This window comes from Rutilus rutilus, assembly GCF_951802725.1.
Source record: "Rutilus rutilus genome assembly, chromosome: 1".
Classification (NCBI taxonomy): Eukaryota; Metazoa; Chordata; class Actinopteri; order Cypriniformes; family Leuciscidae; genus Rutilus; species Rutilus rutilus.
Genome location: NC_140209.1, coordinates 64,924,953 through 64,936,817, shown reverse-complemented (window position 1 = coordinate 64,936,817; position 11,865 = coordinate 64,924,953). Strand labels below are relative to the sequence as shown.

Below are 11,865 nucleotides of genomic sequence, written 5' to 3'. Positions count from 1 at the left end.
ATGTTCTAGTTCTGTTGTCTCTTACACTGTACAATAAATGTTCATTCTGACACTTCAGCAGACATCCCATGAGTGTTGGCTTTCATTTGATACCATTTTTATGAATATGGTCCTTGTGGTTGTGGAGATATTCAACATTTACTGTTGGCATGTCGTGTTGAGCAGGAAACCAAAAAATTGGCCTGAAATTGCTTGTACAAGTCACCAAAAAAAAAATTCAGCTTGACAACCACCCTAATATCTTACCTATGGGTGTCTTCTAACTAAAAAAATAGGGTGACAGCTTGTACCAAAACATGTCCGCAAAAGTCTTAACGGAAGCCCTTTTCAGAATTGGCCCCCTGACTAATTTTAAAAATAGAATAACTCGGTGTAGGCAACACCGATTTTTGTCGTTGTTCTCTGTATTGACAGCACTCCAAATGTACAAAAAAATGAGTTAAATGTTAAAATTGACCGGAGTTCTCCTTTAAGGCTCTTCACCTTCCTTTGGCACTGCAGCCATGATCTCCTGTGTCCCAGTTATTCCATTTCGCTTGCTATTTTTTCAAAAACGGAGCGGTTACAGTATGATCCTTCTAGTTTTGCTTGAATTGAAGTATCTCCCCATATACTAATTAGGTCTAACACCTCACTCTCCCTCCATTGACTTGCTCCATCACTGTTCTCTATTTTGTATGCCTAGTCAAGTTTTTAATTTTACTGTCTGTGTCTAGGGCTAACTCGCTGGCGCATAATTGTGACAAATGTCGATGTAGATTGACGTAAAAGTCGCATCAAATCTGCCTTGGTTGTTCACACTGCGGCCGCATTGAAAAAACTCAGACCTTGGTCTGATTCAGGACCACAAATGGAAGTGGTCTAAATCTGATTTGAAAAAATTAGATCTGGGCAAGATTTGAGTGTCCACACTACTTCTGAAGAAGTCTGACCTGGTCACTTGACACCAAAAAAAACCCCGGATTTGGGCCACTTGGGCCTGCAGTCTGAACGGGGTCTAAAAGTCCTCCTCAGTATTTTGTTCCAATCACCTGGATTTGCTAATTCAGCCAGGAGATATAACTAATTAGTGAAATAAGCTGGCTGAGTTCATGGGTGGAATAAACATATGGTAGGCCTTCTACTTTCTGACCCCTGGACTATACACCTCTGACTAGATCACATCTCAAGATTTATCACTGAATGACATGTGATAAAAAACATTTGTTAAATATTGTATTATAAAAAGTGTTTAACTATATCAAGAGATCAAACGTAGTGGTAATCAGATACTTTTAAAGGCCTTCTGAAGTGAAGCGATGTGTTAGAAAAATATCCATATTTAAAACTTTATCGACTAAAATAACTAGCTAACAGAACTAACAGAAATGGCCATTCATTTCCATTATAAAGCTTGGAAGAGCCTTTTTAACATAACTCTGATTGTATTTGTCTGAAAGAAGCATGTCATATGCACCTAGTATGGCTTGAGGGTGAGTAAATCATGGGAGAATTTTCAGTTTTGGGTGAACTATCTCTTTAACAGCAGGTGTTCATCACTAATGCACAATCATCACTTAATTATCTCATTAACATTAACTCTGTGGGCCTGTTTACACGACACTGTTTTCAACAAAAAACTGTAAAAATTAAGCGTTTTGGCCGTTCGTTTACACGACAACGGCGTTTTGGGGCCTGAACACGCAAACTTTTGAAAACAGGTTTCAAAGTGCAAGTTTCTGAAAACGGTCTCCATGTAAACAACAAAAACGTGAATCTCTGAAGACGATGACGTCATGCACATGCGTATTACAGGGCTTAAAGTAAAAAAAAAAAAATACTGAGCCTGAACTTTCTGTGGCTCAACCAGGACTTTTACCAAGCCCGTTTCAGGCATGAAAACGGGTCAGGGGTGAAAAAGGTGAGAAGGATTTTACCCCTTTAGGGGGGTCCGGGGGCATGATCCCCGGGAAGAACATTTTGAAAAATCCATATTTTAAAGCATCAATCTGATGCATTTTGAGATGCAACCTTGGGAGAGCTGGAGAAACTTAACTTCAGCCATGAGTCAAAAATATTATGGCCTCCTTACTTAGTATTATGCAAGCCATTTCATGCCAGCCTGTCACTGGGTCCAACATTTACAGTATGAGGCACAATGTGGTAAGGGCACCACAAATGGCTTAATGCAAAACCCCAACAAGATATGGTGGACATGCTGTAACTCGTCTACTCTCCCATCGTGATTGACAGCCAATACAATGTTATGTAATTCAGATTTGAAAACATTTTATTGGCAAAGATAACCTAAAACACACAATACAGTGTTCTCCAGCACAGTGGCGGAGCCAGACATTTTTTAAAGGGGTGGCAACTTGAGGCGGCAGGGGGTGAGGTTGGTTCTTGACCACTTTTAATAAGCCAAACCAAATTTTTAAATAACTGTCAACTACATGTTTTGGGCTTGGTCCACTGTTTTGGAAGCACAGCTCTATAAAATCTTATATAGTCCTGGCCTACATCTCTACACTGCAAGTCTGAAGGGAATCTAAACTGTTCATATTGATACAATAATACATAATATGACCTACTTCTCATGTAGTCTCATTAGCATATTGTAACTGTACTGGACAACAACAAATTGCAGCTACATTATCCTCTATTGACGAGGTTTGCCAAATCGGGTTACACAAAGAGCAAGTCGAAGAGCCCATATACTGTAGAAGAGCAAGTTTTTCACAGTCTATAGGACTGTCACTACAGTTCAACCCCAAACTAAGTAATATGATACTGTCACTGTTAGGGATGGGTATCGTTAAGTATTTATTGATTCTACTCCTCTTATCGATACTCCTTATCGATCCGGTACTTTAACAGTACTTTAAAAGAAAAAAACAACAACTGCGTGTCTTTCCCGTGAACACCTGTCTCACCGCGCGCACGGCTGCAGAAGGGAGGCACGTAGCGGAGCGGGGATGGTCCGAACCCGTGCTCTCGTGCGGGGTAATACCGGGGATGGACAGATCCGATGCAGCGAATGAATTCATGACAGCGACAGAGCCTTTTAGTGCTTATTTTAGCGCTGGTGATAAGCGCGGCAAAGCAGCGACCCCGTTTATATTAGCATATAAACTCGACACTCACTGTGGATCAGTCGTAGAACTTGCTGCTCTTCGCCTCTTTATCTGATGACTTGTCTGGTCGATCATTAGCGTCCATTTTGCAAAACTTCTTTTGCATAATCCACAACAACAGGCCTGTCTTCCACCTGCCCTGCGCCCATCGTCGCTTCTTTTAGATGTTTAAAGTTGTAAATAAGCCATTAACACTAGCTACAGCGTCCGCTTAGTCATTGTTTTGGTTTCTGAGAGAAGCACGTTAGAGCGAGGCTGCGTGTGAGATGCATTCAGGGACCGTAAGAAGTGCGGGAAAGGCGAGTTTTTTTTTTTTTTTTTTTTACAAATGCACGGAAAATCGGGACAAACATATAACAGTCGAGTTCTCCAGCGGGTGGCAATAGTGGTGACAGGTAGGTTGAAGGGGACCGGTGTGTTATTCAAGTCAGATTAAAGTGCCTCTGACTGTAATTTGCAGCCTAATAAATAAATTTTGCCTGCGCAGGACCTGCCCTCAAGCTGGAAATCCGGCACCCCGCCGGAATACTTTAAGCCCTGGTATTACGTGTTCAGTCCACAGTGTTTCATCGCCATCTAATGGCCTGGCAGCAGAATACAGTGTTTTTAGCCATTTTCGCAGATCCGTGTGAACGGGGATCGTTTTGACAAAGTCTGTACACGGAAAACTCAAAGGAAAAACTTCTCCATTTTAAGCATATCGTTGTCATGTAAACACCCTGATTCAGAGTTACTTTAACACTAATTTAACTGGGGATTTTGCTAAAGACAGCAGACATATGAAAAAAATTAATCCATTTGACAAGTGCGGTTTGGCAAACTTTTATTAAATATATTGTGCACCATTCATTCTGCTGTTTGTAACCAAAATAATATGGCAATAAATACATTATACAGTTTATTCAATTCTGTACAATCCAAGGCAAGTGAAGCTGTTAGTTGACGTTTCCGTCCACGTATCGTAATAATGTCCCTGATGTTGTCTGTATGCTACAAACACACACAAAACAATAATCAGTCATCAGATTATAACTCAAATCTATTGTTTTATACAGCGGTCTTACCATTCTACCAACTCTGCTCCCACTATATCATGAATGTGATACTTCATCTGGAATTTAACCTGTGAAGTTGTGCGGCGTCCCTCAAGTTCAGTCTTCAGGATTTCACCGTATCTGGATTTCTTCACCATGCCCAGAACAGTTTTCCGCCCTGTTATAAAATCGGATATAATCCAAATCCAGTAGTACTAGTTAAAGCGCTGATCGTGAGTCTTGTGGTAAACACACACACCTACCCTTAATGAAGTACTTGATGAATTTGCCAGAGTTTGGGATTGAAAGCCACCAGCTGCCCGCGTCCCTCACCGTGAGGACGCCCGACTTCACCAGCTGCCTGCGAGACAGAAACCATCTTTAGATAAAGTGCCTGAGACGATAAATGACACTTGTGTGCTATTGTTAACTAGCTTGAAAATAAGAAACTATAGCTGCGTTTCCACTGTCAGGCCTTGGGATCTCTTTCGCAATTCCAAGCTCAAAACTCACGTTTCCACTGTCACTTCCGGGGCGTGATCGGGCATCGTCAGGGCTCCTCGGGCCAACGGCCAGGGTTTTTTGGCCCGCCGAACACCTTGGTCCAAAGCGGGCCAACTCGGGCTTGAGTTTACATGAGTCTGGAGATGGCAGCGCCGGATGATTCCACATACCAGCTAACATCAGCTTTAAAGACTTTCAAAATCATTTTAGCTCAAAACTCACTTTCATGTTTGAATACCTTCTGTCTGTGATCCGAAGTGGATTCTGATCAGCGCAGAAATATTAGACAAAAGACTATGTGAAATAACCATTACCATAGTAAACATGGTAAATATGACCACGTGAAGAAATCAGACAAATCATCTAGGGCTATCACAATCGTCAATTTATTTTATCTATCGTCTCTTTACACCGGACTGTCCGATATCCATATTTAGCTCCACATATGTCATAAAATAAACAAACTCTGGTTTTTCGAGAGCTTCCTCTGTTTCTCTGATTGAAAATATAACTTTATTGGGAGAGAGAGCTAAAAGCTCCTCAGGTCGTATTTTTGGGGAATCATTTTGTAGAAATGATCATTCTTTCTAAATGTGATATAAATACACTGTCCTGTGACTAAATAAACAGAAACGACTGAATAAGAAGCTACGCGTGTCCTCTTTATTTTGTGAAATAAAGGTAAACCACTTTATTTCAATTATGTGACTTGTGTGCAGTCTTGACACAAATTAATTATGCTCAATGTATCACTTTTTATTGTAAACCTGTGTTTGGGTTTTTAAATTTTTAAAGGGGACCTATTATGCAAAATATACTTTTGCATGCTGTTTGGACATAAATGTGTGTTGGCAGTGTGTGTACACAACCACCGTATAGTGATAAAAATCCACTCACTCCTTTTTTACTAATCCCCATAAATCATCAGCAGTGTCTCCCAACGACCTGTTCTCAGAATGCGGCTTTAGTGACGTCGCTACAGCACAGGCCCCGCCCACGAGTGTTGACAGACACTGCCGTTTTAACAGACCCGCCCTGATCGAGTTCATAGCGAGTTGTACACATCCGCCATGGACTGACGAGAATGTCTCCCAAGTGTTGTTGGTGTTGTGTGGCTGGATGTATTAATCCACATAGCTCTCTCTATTTACTCCCGAAATCTGAGGCAGCCGCTGAAGACGAGGTGGAATTATTTTGTTTTTAAAGAAAATGCTCCCTCAACTCTACCGAAATTCGTTTATGTACTTACGCACTTCTTATACTGTTTACTCAGCTCTTACGGTGATTTTCTGGAGTAAAACTGACGCTTCATCTTTTATGTGATGTAAAATAAACTTTATTAAACTCATCAGTATATGTTTGATCATCATTCGGACCTGGTCTGAAACAGCAGACTTGTAGGCTATTAATACTGGATACATACAAAAAGATGACAAATACGTAATAACCGTAATTAAACTAAGCTATACCTGTTCCATCTCCATACAGCACTCGCACTCTGTAGGCATTATTGTCCGACTCCGGGTCGAAATGAACACCGTTACTGAGAGTTTCTGATATTATCATCATTCCGTGAGGTGATATTGTCCTGAGAGACTGAGCGCGAGCTCATGAAGCTCCGCCCCCTGTGCCGTGCAGCAGCAGCTAATTTGCATTTAAAGGGCACACACTAAAACAGCGCGTTTTTCTGAGCACCAAAAAGTGACAACTTTAACATGCTATATACAAATATCTGTTGGGTATTTTGATCTAAACCTTCACATACACACACATCAGAGACTAATTTTACATCTTGTGAAAAGGGGCATAATAGGTCCCCTTAAAGTAAACCAAATGCCAACAAACGTTCGCTTTTATCATGATTCATTTGCGATCTCGTTAGTTTCCAGTGATTTCTTTCTGATTAGTGTTCTGATATAACTTCCATTTGTTGCTGAAATGAAGGGTTTGTGTGTCGTTGTTCCAGAGAGGCGTGTTACGAATGGGTCTTAGTAAAGCACTGAGGAACTTCAGGCCCAACCGTGGAGACGCAGTGTGTTTTGGGATTGTTGCTCCAGGTCCGAGGCCCATTTAAAGCCCCGGCTCGCACTGGCCCAACAGTGGAAACACGGCTAATGAACAACATACCAGCATTTGTGTCCTTACGTGATCTCAGAGTCTGTGAAGTGGAACTCCTTCAGCATCTTTTCTTTGTTGAAGCTCAGATCGGAGCAGCCGGGAATTAGTTTAGCCAGGAATTTCTCCACAGTTTCCAGTGTTTCTCTTCCGGCTTCCCCCTGCAGGACTTTGGCTCTGTAATCTTCAGCGAACACCAGAGCGAAAGCCTCTGAGTCGAAGCCCAGCTGGAACATCAACAGCTCGCCGCTCGCCCTCAACTCATTCTGAGCAGGACAAGGAGAAACACAGCTAAGAGCTAGTCTGACCAGCTAGCCGTTAGCCAAGGGGTAATCAGGCTTACTTTTCAGATTCAAATAGACCTGTTTGAGTGACTTACTTAAACCCCATCCTTCCCTCGGGTCCTTTTGACCCCAAAACAAACTTTTAAAAAGTGTTCATTAGAGGACTTTTGTCGCACTTAAACCACGAATACAAAAAAAAAAAAAACACAAAAAAAACCCTGAATGGATTCGAGGAGTTTTGTGGTTGGAATGTAAAAAAGTAACACATCCTTCGATCGCGGGTCAATTTGACCCCCTTAGGAATGACTGTAATGCGAGGAATGCTTCAGTACACATAGAAAAACCTAAAAATGCTAAAAATTCTAACTAAAAATGCTAAAACGTTATTAAAAGATTATTTTATATTTTTTTCCACAAGAGGTTGGCAAAGACATCCAATGTAAGATAGTCTGAGCTGAATTAAAAGGGTTATGCATGTCATGAAATTGTGTTATTTTGAATTTAAGTCGAAAGAATGTGAGGAATGTGCTTAAATTAGTGTATTTCTACTATCAAATCTAGTAATTTAAAGTCAAATAATTTTTTTTTTTTAAATCTCCCAAAAATATTGCATTCAAAACTAGAAAAAATACTATCAAAATGAAATAAAATAAGCTTTCTGGACAAAAAAAAACATAATTTTAGGCTTCGGGTAATTTTGATCCGCGAGAGAAAGATGTGTTACAAAGTGCGAGGGAAGGATGAAGGTTGAAGGTTGACCAGTTTTTAAAGAAAAATGTGCTACTGGCCACATAACTTATGTCTGTGCTAAGGTCATTATTAAATCGTTATTAAATCATCTAGCACCGCGTCTACTTTGCGAAGATGAATACGTTAGCACGAGCGGATCTCACCAGCTGCTTGTCCACGGAGGTTCTGTCGCTGTGTAAACTGTACAGCTGGTGTTTCAGGGCCACTGGAGGGAGACTGTCGTTGAAGAGTTTGCGTGGAAACAGTGTCATGAGGTTCTGCAAGCTCGAGCGGATATCAGCTGCTCCTTCTGCTGAACAAACACCTTCATTTCATTACTTACATCAGATTCACACATTTGTGTATGACTTCATTTAACTCAGAGATAGGTTGTATAAAACGGACCCCCGGTTTCACAGACAAAGGATTAAGAAAGTCCCAGACTAAAATGAGAAGTTTTAACTGAAAGCAGTGTTTAGTCAACTGCCATTGTTTTGTCTCAAAATGCACACCAGTTATGTTTTTATTTTTCTATGGCACGTTTATAAAAGTTACTTAACCCTCTGATGGTCTTTATTTATGTCTACACTTGAGGTTTTTGGGGTCTCTAGAGACCCCAGACAATAACATTTAATTTTGTAACAAGATAATAGTGTTTTTTTTTTTACAAATGTAATTTTATTCTGTTTGTTAATGTTTTTACTCAACATTTGTGCAGTTTTTGGAGAATTTATGATATTTTTTAAATTTCTATAAATAAATAAATAAATAAATAAATATTTAAATAGCCTTTTTACAAAAAAACAGCATTTGATGTAAAATTCACTTTATAAAAGACCCAGATTTCTAACTTTCATTCATGGGGATAACATGGATCATTTTAAATGGTTTAATGTAACATTTATGCCCATTTTTTGGAAAATGCCGTTTTAAAATAAAAAATAATAATTTTAACCACTATATGGCTATAGAGCTCCAGTATATGCTATTTGCTTAGACTACCTGAAATATATCTTTTCACAAGTTGGATTCAGTTGGATTCATATCTAAATATTATAAAATCACAATTATAACAAAAATAAAATATTTTTGTCAAAGTTTAGCATTTTTTTGTACCAAAAACCCCCTAGTTTTTCAATAATGTTACATTATGATTAGAACCAAACCTGAACAAAATGTTACAAAGAGAAATGTTGGAGTCTTAAGATTTTATCATTTATTTCAATCATTTATTTTTAATCTAATTCTAGATTCTAGACACACACACAATTGTGTGTGTGTGTGTGTGTGTGTGTGTGTCTGAGAGATAAAGAGAGAGAGAGAGTGTGTGAGTACACATTGTCGATGTGCCAGTGTCACCACATCACTTTATATTTGTAGTGGTTCTGCATTTTGGATGATTTTATTTGACAAATTATAGCCTTACAAATGTTCCTGTGTGTGTGTGTGTGTGTGTGTGTGTGCGCATTTTCAATGTGTCAGTGTCACCAATTTATTTTTGTGGTGGTACTGCATTTTGGATGATTTTATTTTACAAATGATAAGAGAACAGTTTTTATAGTCTCAAAAATGTATTCCTCTATATGTGTGTGTGTGTGTGTGTGTGTGTGTGTGTACACGCGTGTTGTGAGCAATATAATTTAGCATTGTGGATGTTTTTTGCATTGGTGGAAGTGTGCCACTTTATTTGTGCCATTTCTGTCGATGTGTTCTGCGTTGTTTCTGATTTTGATGATGAATTTTGTTTATTTTGATTGCGGGGTCTCCAGAGACCCCGAAGACCACGAGTGTCACAATTTTTGTCACGCTAACATAAAAACAGATATCATTCCAATTTTTTTTTTTTTTTGTAGATCTAGAAAGTGTTGAGAGCCGTAGAAGGTTTCATACCATTTGGACAAAGGGAACATTTTTTTTTAATTTGAGTAAAAGTCATTTGGGGTCCCAAAAGACCCCATAAACCATCAGAGGGTTAAATGCCCTAATTGAACTAAAGCCTAATCCTGGCTTAATCTAAACCGTGTCTGTAAAACCTGAGCGAAGTGTAGTATTTTAAGCCTGTAATAGCATGTGTATCCTACAATATTACATACCTGTCAACCCTCCCGTTTTTCCCGGGATTCTCCCGTATTTTACCGCTATTATCCCGTTTAAATATTTTCCCGTATTTTTAATCTTTAAATTTTTAATCTTTATTGCGCGAAGAAGAACAGCAGCATCCCGAGGATGGACGAACATGAGAGAGATGGCATTGGAGACTATGTATGTAATGTATAATGAATGTAATACAGAGATTATGTATTTATTTATGTTAATATCTGCGCAATTAATGTGTAGCCTATTTAGCCTGCCTCTGCCATCCAGCACATGTGTTATAACGTTATATATTTTTGTTGCTGGTGTTTATTTTATTAATAAAATAAATATTAAAATGAATATTTTTATGGAGTAACCGTTTTATAAAAGCAATAAGCCCACTGAAGCCGTGTTTTACAGTGGATGTAGAACAGCTAAGGGGGTTTTACTCCGCGTCGTGCCTAACAACGCCCCTTAGCTGTTCTACATCCACTTTGCTTTAATTTACACACTTTAAGTTGCTTGCAAAGCCATTAAAACTACTGCTGATATAGTCATATGCGTTCATACATTATATTTAAATTTGACTTTTAGGGCGGGGCTTGATTTTTGATTGGATGGTTGTGGTTTGCTATTGGTGGATCTCATGTGAGTGACAGGTTTGCCGCGTCACACTCACATTTTCACAAAACAGTTGGAGATTAAACAACATTGGCCGAGTGATGGTGTACATAATCAGTGAAATTGATTGCATTATATTCATATTTATATCTGGAGCCTAACATAAGTAATATATTAAGGAGGACAGACGTTAACTGACACGTTACTTTATAATATCTATTTAATGTTAAGTGTTTTTGATCTGCATGAGGGTAAATGACAGATCTTACCATGACTGTCTCCGGTCACAGAGTCAGCTGCGGGTCTGCGTCTCTTCGTCAAACAGAAAGTGTCTGCGATCAGCGCTCGCTTTCTGCTCATTTCTCACTGTTTACACCTGTTTTCACTCATATAGCGGCTGTTTACTCGCTGAGAAGAGCGCCTAACCGTCTATACATGTCATATATCCCTGCTGAAGTGACTTAAATCGAAACTCAGGTTTGTTCTCAAGAATATATTGTTATATCTACTGTTGTAACTCGAGCTCGCATGTTTGTTCCACAGACAGTTCATCAAACACACACACACCAGCTGACTGAGACTCTTCTTCGATGGTTATAGGATGAATGAGCGCGTCTGCTGCCCTCTGCCGGACTGTTTTGAAACAACACGCTCACACACAGATCTGATTGTTCCAATATTAGAATATATATATATATATATATATATATTGAGAAGAAACCTGTGTTTCGAGCATAAGCTGTAAATCTCTCTCTCCAGCGACTGCGAGTTTGTTTGCGCGCCCCTTGTTTTAATTTCCCGGAAGTGATGTAGGCGATGATGCGTGATTTACGTCACTGTTGCTTTTTAATGATAAAACTGATGAAAAACAATATCTTTCAAATAGTGTACCCTAAAAAAGATGAACTGTCTTAACATTTTCTTTCGATTTATGTTTCAAAACTCTCATTATTGAGTTCTTAAATTATGATTTTGAACATCTGTTGTTCCATTGGCTGGTGGACGCTTTGTGTTGCATCACGGGAAATTGTTCGCCACAAAATAAAACGGTTTTTTTTTTTTTTTTTGCTGTTGTTGCTGCTATTAAAAGCTCGACTAACAGCGAAACTGTTACATGTAAACACGCGGAAACATGAATGTTCATCTAGATGCTCGTGTGGCGTGACTTTAGTGTCCCTCACCGTCACTGAGACTCGTGTTCGCTGAAGTCCCTCTCCCTCAGACTCTCTGAGTAACTCATACTTACCTGGCAGGGGAGACACCATGATCAAGACGGTGGTTCACCCAAGGCGAGATTCAGCCATTGCACATTAGGCTGTATTGACCTTTGCGAATTCCCCAAATGTGGGAATCTCGACTGCATAAATTATGGTAGTGGGGGACTGCGTT

At 39.4% G+C, this 11,865-nt stretch overlaps 1 protein-coding gene across 8 annotated transcripts; it reads right to left on the bottom strand.

The window, feature by feature from the left end:
* Positions 1-3,189: 3,189 nt before the first annotated feature.
* Positions 3,190-11,093, bottom strand: LOC311296038 (inactive serine/threonine-protein kinase 19). 8 transcript variants are annotated; one of them, XM_084417684.1, is made up of 6 exons: positions 10,746-11,093; positions 7,944-8,092; positions 6,797-7,077; positions 4,411-4,508; positions 4,237-4,325; positions 3,190-4,103 (listed from the first exon to the last, which is right to left on the bottom strand). In XM_084417684.1, exons 1-6 carry the CDS (start codon positions 10,834-10,836, stop codon positions 3,960-3,962), a joined length of 852 nt encoding a protein of 283 aa, XP_084273810.1. In that variant the 5' UTR covers positions 10,837-11,093; the 3' UTR covers positions 3,190-3,959. The 8 variants fall into 8 exon arrangements, with proteins under 8 accessions (XP_084273810.1, XP_084273811.1, XP_084273814.1 ...); XM_084417685.1 differs by having other exon boundaries at positions 3,191-4,103; positions 7,944-8,089; positions 10,746-11,092; XM_084417688.1 differs by having other exon boundaries at positions 3,198-4,103; positions 6,797-7,032; positions 10,746-11,090.
* Between the last annotated feature and the right edge of the window lie 772 nt (positions 11,094-11,865).

Coding starts and splice junctions, on each gene's coding strand:
- LOC311296038 (XM_084417684.1), bottom strand. CDS start 10,836: ATGAGCAGAAAGCGAGCGCTGATCGCAGACACTTTCTGTTTGACGAAG. Junction 4,509..6,796: donor TTCACAGACTCTGAGATCAC/GTAAGGACACAA, acceptor TCTGTCTCGCAG/GCAGCTGGTGAAGTCGGGCG. Junction 4,104..4,236: donor GACGCCGCACAACTTCACAG/GTTAAATTCCAG, acceptor GTGTGTTTGTAG/CATACAGACAACATCAGGGA.